Source organism: Impatiens glandulifera, chromosome 6 (assembly GCF_907164915.1).
Source record: "Impatiens glandulifera chromosome 6, dImpGla2.1, whole genome shotgun sequence".
Taxonomy (NCBI): Eukaryota; Viridiplantae; Streptophyta; class Magnoliopsida; order Ericales; family Balsaminaceae; genus Impatiens; species Impatiens glandulifera.
Genome location: NC_061867.1, coordinates 6,110,615 through 6,120,963, shown reverse-complemented (window position 1 = coordinate 6,120,963; position 10,349 = coordinate 6,110,615). Strand labels below are relative to the sequence as shown.

The 10,349-nt window shown below is 30.5% G+C and overlaps 3 protein-coding genes across 3 annotated transcripts; 2 read left to right on the top strand and 1 right to left on the bottom strand.

The window, feature by feature from the left end:
* The first annotated feature begins 238 nt into the window (after window positions 1-238).
* On the top strand, window positions 239-654 carry LOC124944083 (flowering-promoting factor 1-like protein 2). The gene has a single exon (XM_047484544.1). The coding sequence runs from the start codon at window positions 292-294 to the stop codon at window positions 652-654; it is 363 nt and encodes a 120-aa protein (XP_047340500.1). The 5' UTR covers window positions 239-291.
* A 4,745-nt stretch (window positions 655-5,399) lies between these two features.
* LOC124944048 (flowering-promoting factor 1-like protein 2) lies at window positions 5,400-5,762 on the top strand. Its single transcript, XM_047484501.1, has one exon. The coding sequence runs from the start codon at window positions 5,400-5,402 to the stop codon at window positions 5,760-5,762; it is 363 nt and encodes a 120-aa protein (XP_047340457.1).
* A 2,625-nt stretch (window positions 5,763-8,387) lies between these two features.
* On the bottom strand, window positions 8,388-9,414 carry LOC124943016 (fasciclin-like arabinogalactan protein 3). The gene has a single exon (XM_047483583.1). It carries the CDS (start codon window positions 9,282-9,284, stop codon window positions 8,388-8,390), a length of 897 nt encoding a protein of 298 aa, XP_047339539.1. The 5' UTR covers window positions 9,285-9,414.
* Between the last annotated feature and the right edge of the window lie 935 nt (window positions 9,415-10,349).

Below are 10,349 nucleotides of genomic sequence, written 5' to 3'. Positions count from 1 at the left end.
AAGTGGTCTACAAAGAGCATCCATGTACACTCAATTTTTAACCATATGGCTCCCACATATCTATTAATGCATACTAGAAGCCAGACATACTCTACTTTCTTCTTCTTACTAAGACTATTTTCCATGTCTTTTATATTCCCCAACTCCTCATATATATATATAGATATAGATATCCCCCAAACCAAAACATCAAACCCCATCCATTCATTTGATTTCTCACTCTCTCTTGCTACTTGTTCAAGAATACAAAAAACAATAACAAATTAAACAACCTAGTACAAGTTCAAAACAATGTCGGGTGTGTGGCTATTTCATGACGGGGTGATGAAGTTGGAGAATCCCGAAGAGCGACAACCAAGTGACGACAGGAGAAAGAGATCGTCAAAATTTTCGTGCAACAAGACTGGCAAGATGAAGGAATTGTTGCATATTCCGACTGGACAAGTGGTGAAGTCTTACGTATTCCTCGAACAGATATTGATGGGTCTGGGCTGGGAGAGGTATTATGGTGGTGATGGTGATCTCATTCAATTCCACAAGTATGACTCCATTGATCTCATCTCTCTTCCTAGAGATTTCTCGAGGTTTAATTCTATATATATGTATGACATTGTTGTCAAGACTCCTAATGTCTTTCATGTTCGAGATAACTAGCTAGTACAAATCTGTCAACCTAGATTTGCTTGGAATGTTTATCATCGAAATTTGTACTTTGATCTCTAACTTTTGTTATGAAATAAACTAAGTTCTTCTTACTAGCAAGGTCAACAATTTGAATATGTCACATTGTACATTTGCTCGTAGTCACTATAATATTCATATGTGATTTTGTGTGTCAAATTAACGCTTCCTATGATTTCAATTTGATGATTTCGTGTTTCAATATTATGTATTAGAAGTCTCAATTGATCATCGATTACCAATTATTAAAGGTCATGATATTGTGTAATGTATTTTGAATTGCTAATGATCCCACTAATTGAACCCAAGCCTTAATAAATGAGCCCTAATGTTGTGGACCAATATATCCCAGTTTTCTTTCAACTACGTACTCTCATTTTGTCAAAACCATCATATAAATTGATTTTTATCATCTTGTAAGTTTTTGTAATACCATGATTTTGTCAGTATTCAAGCGCAATAATGCAGTACATGTGTGCCCTTACTTCAATATTAAGGTGCTATCGAACTTGAGTTACAATACTAAGTTAAATTCTCTTATTTAACAACCTTGTGAGTGGGTCACCATTTGTTAGTGTTAGTATATTATAAATATATACAATGAATGAAAGTGATAGATACATGAAAATGTACGTTTTTGACACATTTAACATGTTTTTTTACGTTTTTAACACATTTTCATGTTTTCGATACATTTAACACATTTTTTTACGTTTTTGACACATTTACCTTATTTTTGACACGTTTTTCACGTTTTGGCACGTTTAACAAATTTTCACATGTTTGAAACGTTTAACACGTTTTCATGTTTTTAACACGTTTAAAACGTTTATAACATGTTTAAAACGTTTTTAACACATTAAACATGTTTAACACGTTGTTGACACGTTTCACATGTATTTTACGTTTTTGACACATTTTTAACACATTTAACACGTTTTGACACGTTTAACAAGTTTTTCACTTATTTGGCACGTTTAACACATTTTTGATACGTTTAACACATCTTTACGTTTTTGATATGTTTAACACGTTTTAAATCTATCAAAATGTGTAAAAAACATGTTAAACGTATTAACAATGTCAAAAATGTGTTAAATGTGCCCAAAACATGAAAATGTGTAAAAAACGTAAAAAACGTGTTAGAAAATGTGAAAAAACGTGAAAAATATGTGAAAACGTGAAAAACATGTGAAAACGTGAAAAACGTGAAAAATGTGTTAAAACGTGTGAAAAACGTGAAAACGTGTTAAACGTGCCAAAACATGAAAAACGTGTTAAACATGTCAAAAATGTGTAAAACGTGTGAAAAACGTGAAAAACGTGTTAAACGTGCCAAAACATGAAAAACGTGTTAAACATGTCAAAAATGTGTAAAACGTGTGAAAAATGTGTTAGAAATGCCAAAAATGTGTTTAACGCGCTAAAAACGTGAAAAACATGTTAAACGTGTGAAAAATGTGTTAAATGTGAAAAACGTGAAAAACGTGTTAAATGTGCTAAAACGTGAAAAAACGTGTTAAACGTGTTAAAAATGTGTAAAACGTGTTAGACATGCCAAAAACGTATTAAACGTGTGAAAACGTGAAAAACATGTTAAACGTGTGAAAAACGTATTAAACATTTTAAACATGTTTAAAACGTGCCAAAAACGTAAAAAACATGTTAAACATACCAAAAACGTGAAAACATGTTAAACGTGTGAAAATGTGTTTTAAGTGTGAAAATGTGTTAAACATATCAAAAACGTGTTTAAACGTGCCAAAAACGTGTAAAAATGTGTTAAACATGTCAAAAACGTGTTAAACATGTCAAAAACGTATTAAACGTGACAAAAACGTGAAAACATATTTAAAAAGTTAACATTTTGAACCAATATTTTATTTTACAAACATTAGAATTAGAATTGAAATACAATTCTATCATTTTCCTAAACATAGGAATTGGAATTAAATTACAATTCTATAATTTTTTCAAACATAATAATTGAATTGTAATTCAATATCAATTCTCCAATTTAGTAAATATTTACTTAAACGAAATTAATAAACATTAAAATAAAATAATTGTTGTATAAATATAAAAGTAATTGGTTTGAGGAGAGGAATCCGAATCATAAAAAGCTTGATAAAATAACAGCTAAGACCAAAAGCCCATAACCTTTGTGGGAATTGCCAGCTCTTGATAAGTTTCTAGATTTGATATTGTATTATTCTTTTCCTTTCCTATCTTATTTTGTATTTATGATTTTTTTTTTTTCAATTTGATGAACTTATAGTTAATTTTATCTATACATAATAACTTATTTATTAAAATTATTATAATAATTTATTATTTAATGACGACTTATTAATGTTTATGAGTAGAATACAACTGCCTTAAAATAAATATTGTTTCCCATTTTTTACATACTTACATGTCGGTCCCGAGTTTTGGGTTGTTCCAACCCGATTAAAAAATATGTCGATATTTTTTTTACTGCCCTAAGTCTAGTTTAAAAAGTGATTTTTAGTAAGATTTTAACTCATAACTAAATAAGAACACTAAATTGTTATTTTAAACAACTAAACTATAATCTTTTAGGTTTAAAAATACGATAGAGTTGACTAAACATATTACTATTTGAAATAAATTGGCTACCCTGGGGAATGGGTTGTCTTAGACCGAGGGCTTGCCGACTTACCCTAGAGTCACGTACTTATATGGTAAGGTTTGGGGGATAGAGTTTACTAGTTGGAGGTTGATTATTTGAATTTTTTATTGAATTTTTTAAAGAAAGAAGAATTGAATGTGGAGAAGGGTAGGGGACCAAATAGTGCTTATTATACATTCCAGTATGTGGCTTTATAAAGATACAAAGAAGAATGAAGATGCTTAAATATAAAGTTTGCTAGAAAAATAACCACTCAACATCATATTGGCTAGTTAGCAATAAAAATTGTCCAATAAAAGGACTGAATTGAACAAGTATATAGGAGATGAACCTGAACATGTTTAACAATGGGAGGACAACCCTTATGGGTATTGTGGGACACCCAAATATGGAAATTGAAGTTGATAAATGGTGACTACAAATGGATTTTCTAAAGAAAATTTATCGAATTAATTTATTAGGTGGTCCGAACATCAGTATTGATCGTATGTGAAGCCCATCAAACCCATAGATTAGAACAGATCATTCACAGGACCGTAAATCTAAAAAATAACTAGTAAAGTTTGACCATCTATTCACATACCATAGTCAATCAAATATGTCCAAGACAATCTTTTTCTAATTTTGTTATATATAAAAGTTCAATCATTTATAAAAATAATAATATTAATAATTAATATATCTAGGGAAGCACGATTGTTGCCGGAAATATGTGTGGACAAGCGCACAAAATAGAAACTTCTTTGTACTAGAAGCATGGTTTTGAATTTGGAAAGAACTAGAGATGAAAATAATATAGTTTGTAATATAAATATTTGCTTAATAATAAAATATTACTTTTTTATTTTTAATATCTTTATTACAATATATATAAAATAGTATATTAAATGATTATATATATGTAAATCTAAATATACATATCCCTAAAATTATAAATTCTCTTACCCATATCTTTTATAAAAAGTTACTTTTTTTAATGATCAATGTGACAAATAGAATTATTGCTGCAAATAATTATTCCAATATTCACTAGTATAAGAAAGAATGAGCCTAATTTAGAACCCTAATTAGGCAGTTCTATAGGGTTCTAAAATAAGTTTTTTGTCGGATGAATGTACGTAGGAATATATAGTAATCCGCCGCAAAACTAAAGCATAAAAAAAATAAACATGCATGTAATATAAATCATTTTCATACAAAGAACTTCACAGTGACAATGATCTTCAAGGTCCTCTTTACAACAGGAATCACATGTACCGCACGTGGGTCATGTGGGGGACAAAATATATAAATATATATTTAATTTTGTATGCCAAAGATATATTTAAAAGTCTAATTATTAATTCACCATGAATATTATTTTGTTTTTAAACTTAAATAAAGCTAATAAAGGTTAAAATTATTACAAATTTGGTTATGATTTAATCTCAAATAATTCTTAGTTGCAAGAACATTTTCAAGCATTCATGTCTCTTCTAATAAAGACCGAAATTTAACCATGTTACATGACAAGATTGAATATTTGAGACAATTTTAAGGACTTACCAAGAACACCCGCATCTTATTTGATCATAATTAAACTAGAATCCAACTTAATATCAACATTACTAAAACATAAAATAAAAGTTAGAGTAAATAACACCATCCTTGATTGTGACTGCTTTGGCTTGGATCAATTGAAGCTTTCCCAGCCGGTAAAAAAAAGTCCTTTACACTGTAGAGATTCTGTTGGTATGACCCATCTCCATATTATACCCACAAGAGGTGAAGATATAGTCCATGTCCCATAAAGTGGTCTACAAAGGGCATCCATGTACACTCAATTTTAAGCCATATGGCTCCCACACTATCTATTAATGCATAATAGAAGCCAGACATACTCTACTTTCTTCTTCCAACTAAGACTGTTTTCCATGTCTTATATATTCCCCAACTCCTGATCATATATATATATATATATAGACATTTCTCCCAAAACCAAAACATCAATCCCCATCCATTCATTTGATCTCTCACTCTCTCTTGCTATACTTGATCAAGAATACAACCTAGTAATTTCAAAACAATGTCGGGTGTGTGGCTATTTCATAACGGGGTGATGAAGTTGGAGAATCCTGAAGAGCGACAATCCAGTGATGACAGGAGAAAGAGATCATCAACAATGTCATGCAACAAGACTGGCAAGATGAAGGAATTGTTGCACATTCCGACTGGACAAGTGGTGAAGTCGTACGTATTCCTCGAGCAGATACTGATGGGTCTGGGCTGGGAGAGGTACTATGGTGGTGATGGTGATCTCATTCAGTTCCACAAATATGATTCTATTGATCTCATATCCCTTCCTAGGGACTTCTCGAGGTTCAATTCTATATACATGTATGATATTGTTGTCAAGACTCCAAATGTCTTTTATGTTCGAGATAACTAGCTAAGATTACTTATAAATATTTGTCAACCTAGATTTGATTGGAATGTTCTTAGTCCAATCATCTAGTTTGGTCTCTAGTTTCTTTCTTGTCATATGTAGTGGAATAAACAAGTTCTTCTTTCTGGCTAGCATGGTTTCAACAATCCTAAATTCATATCTTTTTATCCCACTTGGTTATCTCTCACATTTGTACTTAGGTTACTATAATCCTATCTTAGCTTTTGAAGTAATAAATTTCTACCATTGTATGGAACAACATGAGTTAGGAATTTATTTACAGATATTGTTGTCGTGTGTCAAATTAATCTCGTGTCCTAATTGTGTGTATATATATGTACCATTTATATTACTTTGAAACAAAAAGGCAATTTATAACTTGTCATCAAACTTAGAATGTTTGTTATTTCCCTTAATTTGAGAAAGATAATGGGAAGACAATGTAGTAATTGGATATTAAGAGTTATCATTGTTAAATTTCCTATAATACTTAACATTTAAAAACTTTAAATAATTATGTTTGAGCAACTTTGTGCAAATAATTAGTTATATTTTTATAATGTTAAATAAAAAATAAATGATTTAAACCTATATACTGTTATATTTAATTTTAATTTTGGAAGCTAGGACGAAACCTACCGAAATGATTCTATTTCAACTTAGATTTTTGGTCTTTTAGAAATCGACTATTATCATTTGTGTTATCTTAACTTTTATATTCTGTTTGTTGGTGCACCATGGATGTAGATTTATTAAGCATGTGGGAAAAAATTAGGAGATTATTATTTGAATAAGATGTTCAAAATATTTTAAAACATTATAGTGAATAAATAGAATACTTTTGTATTTTAATTTGTTGATGATTAAATGAAAATAATAACAAATAATTCACATCAAACCAGCTATTTGGATTATATATCTTTCAAGAGAATTATTTTCTAAAATCACATTGTTGATATGATTGTTTTGACCTTAAATTTAATTTATTCTAAAATAATAATTCAATTAAATTAATTTTAAAAATTATTTCACATGTTATATATACATTTTAATGTCAAAATATTTTTTACTAAAAAATTTACCCCTACACAAGTAAATATATATTTATAATGAATGAATGAATAAATGAAAGTGAGAAGAGAAGGATACATTGCATATATATATATATATATATATATATATATATATATATATATATATATATATATATTCAATGTATTTTAATTTGTTTTTGGTCCCCCAAAATGTTTTTGTTCTCCCTAGACATTACTAGTATGATCTTGCATTAATATGAATTAAAAAATCTGACTCACTACTTTTCTTTAGAATATTTGCTTTGATGTTTGATGTTTGTATCTTTAAGGATGTCCCATTTTAAGAGCCCACTTATTGAGGTCGGTAAGAGAGCTCGATTAGGTAGAAAAGGAACCGGAAATGTTTGATTGACCCCATCAAGATTGAGGCATGCACCATTGTGTCGACATTACATGATTAGAAGGGAAATTCTTGACAATGATAATCACAATTATCAACCGACTAAGTAGCTCATGATATGGCAAGAATGATTCATAAGAGTCTAAAAGTCACGAATTCGATTCTCACTTAAAACGCATTAAATTGAATTAGGTGTTATGACGATTGGATTATCCTAACATCTTACCTTCAAAAATAATAATAATAATAATAATAATAATAATAATAATAATAAAACCTTGATCAACATTGTTGGTGAAGCCGTCAAGAGATCAAAGTCATTGATGTTAGAAATGATTAGGACAAGAGAAATGAAGAAACTCTAAGTAAAGAAGTACAAATTCTATAACCGCGTGAATAAGATGCGAAAAAGAGATTTGATAATCAATATTATCTTTTAGATTATTTGGATAGAAAAGAATTGATATATCTTCATTGATTGTATTTTACCTATACACATTGTTTCCATTATTATGATAATTTTTTTATATTTATTTTAAAAAGTCTATAGAGAAATTCATAGTTCTTTTAGAGTATATTCATTTTAGTTAAACCCTTTTCTTTTATCTATTTAGTTTTTTTTCTTAATAAAGTTTAATTTAGTTATATTTATGTGATTTTAGTTTTTACAATTCTATTTTTTTTTATAATAAATAGATCATTCTTTTTCTAAATAAGAGACCTAGCTAGTCATCTAAGGGTTATAAGAGAATTGAGTCACTTTTGACCAAAACTTTAATTTAAGTGTTTTATTGGCATTTTCTTTTATGATTTTCAAAAAACAAAATTGAATATAGAAAATAGTACAAACATCATTTCAATTTTTATTTTTCTCACTACTTAAATTTTAATGTTTTTGTTTATACTATTACAATCAATCAATAAATTCAAATTTTTTACCCACTAATGAGCTAAGTAGGAAAAGTGGGAGTCTAAAAGCTCAAATATCTTAAAGATAAGATAATGACATATGGGTTATACTAAATCCCTAAATTAAAAAACAAAATCACAGCCTTTAGGATTTTTCAATGATATTAAAAGTGACAAAATATTGTATTGATTTTCATATTCTTTAAAAACATTATTTGACATAATAGTGTCTTATAAGAATTAGAAAATAACAATCAAAACAAATCTAAATTCACCACTCACAACTTAACATGCAAATGTCAGCATTACCACGATAAAGACAACGCTAACCACAAAACCAACAATAGTTTGCTTTCTTATAGACGATGAATCTGAATCTGAATCTGAATCTTCATCGACATTTGGAGCTATATCTTCCGGCGATTCAGCCGAAGCTGGAGCTGGAGCGGGGGCCGGAGCTGGGGCTGGGGCTGGAGCACGAATAGGAGCTTTATCATCTTCCACCGGGGCATCCGCCGCACCCTCATCGGGACTCGGAGGTGCTGGCACAGGGACAGGTGCTGGCGGTGGATCCGGGCGTTTGGGAGATGGGATAAGTGTATCATCAATCCCAGGAGCAATAACTATGCCACTAACATGAATAACAGATATATTATACGGTTGTGTAACTAAAACTCCAATGAAACGCACGTCCGAGTTCGCTCCAACAACATCGGAAGCGAAACTGATTTGGTTGTTTGGGAGTTTAGTTATGTTAATAAACCCTTGTCTTCCTTGTGCTATACCGGTTGATTGATACAATGTCGTGACATCAACCGATCTTGTCTTAAGGTTACGAAGTTTCAAGGTATCAAAGTAATCTAGGAGAACGTGGATGCTAAGGATGTTTCTTAAGGTCTCGGTTGGTCGGCTCGTGAGTTGGCTCGCGGTGGAATTGTCTATGGCGAGGAGTGTGACGGTGGAGCGGCTGTTGATGTTGGAAGCTATGCCGGTTTGGCTAAGTAAAGTGTTGAATAAGATGAAATCCGGAAAGTTTTGTAAGATATCGGTTATGTTGAAGGCGGTGGCGATGGTCGAGGAGGAGGAAGATAGTGTTAGGAAACATAGTAGGATGATTGAAAGGTTCATGTTTGAAGTTAAGGGTGGTGGTTGGAGAATAGAGAAGGAATGAGATGGGATCATGGGATAGTTTATTTAAACAAGGGAGATGATCAATTTTAGGATTATTTGGATGGAATAGAGTGAATTTCTCTCCACCTTACAATTTTAAGGTGTCCATAATGTTACATATGTTTTTTTTTTTTTTTTAATGTTTCAATTTGTAAATATTAACCTTAATAAGCTAATCCATCCTCTTTCAAAAAAATAAAATAAAAGTGCTTCACAAGAAGTGACACTCATTAGTAAAATTATGAAAGATAGATACACCATTTATATTATATTCTCTTATATTTTTATATAATATATTGAAAATTCTTATTATATATAAAAAAAAAATTAAACTTAACAGAATCATGGCAAAATTAGAACAGGGACACAAATACTATATCCAATAACTACCCGTCAAGCCAAAAAGAAAAACCTCCCAAATAGAACAATTCGAATAAAAAAACTCGTTGGAAGATTGTAATTGTCATCCTTACCAAATAAATCGATAGGATCCTTTTTTTACGCTTCGGTTTGGGTAGAGAATATGAGGATTGTGGTTTCTTGCTACCATCGCCACCCCTTATTTTACGGGTTAGTCTTCAATCTCATTTCATGAAGATGAAGCTCGCCTTAGCTTCGATTAGCTCAATTCATCGAACCCGTGATAAAATAGCTCAAGCTGGTTAAGCCATTTGGTTGACAACTCATGGTTTCATTCATGATTCTTATCGGAATCATGGAGAAATTGAAATCAACCGTGCTCGAAAAGGAAGGGTGGCATAGTATATTGTAATTTGTGGATTATAATTCCATATGGGCAAAGCAAGCTTCCTTCATGTATCATAATTAGCATGCAATTGAAATTGAAGGTTACATGTTGGATTGGAGCAAAGGGAAAACAATAGATGGAATAAAAGAAAATGGTGGTGGAGAATAGAAAGTATTCTATAATCATTCTTTGGTTAGAGCTATAATGGGGATAGAAGATATATTTGGTGGATGATTCTAATGCATTGAAATAAGCTAACGGATATTAAATTTATTGGATGAAGAAGATGATATTTCGGACACTATTTATTAACTATTTTATTCATTTAG

Coding starts and splice junctions, on each gene's coding strand:
- LOC124944048 (XM_047484501.1), top strand. CDS start 5,400: ATGTCGGGTGTGTGGCTATTTCATAACGGGGTGATGAAGTTGGAGAAT.
- LOC124943016 (XM_047483583.1), bottom strand. CDS start 9,284: ATGATCCCATCTCATTCCTTCTCTATTCTCCAACCACCACCCTTAACT.
- LOC124944083 (XM_047484544.1), top strand. CDS start 292: ATGTCGGGTGTGTGGCTATTTCATGACGGGGTGATGAAGTTGGAGAAT.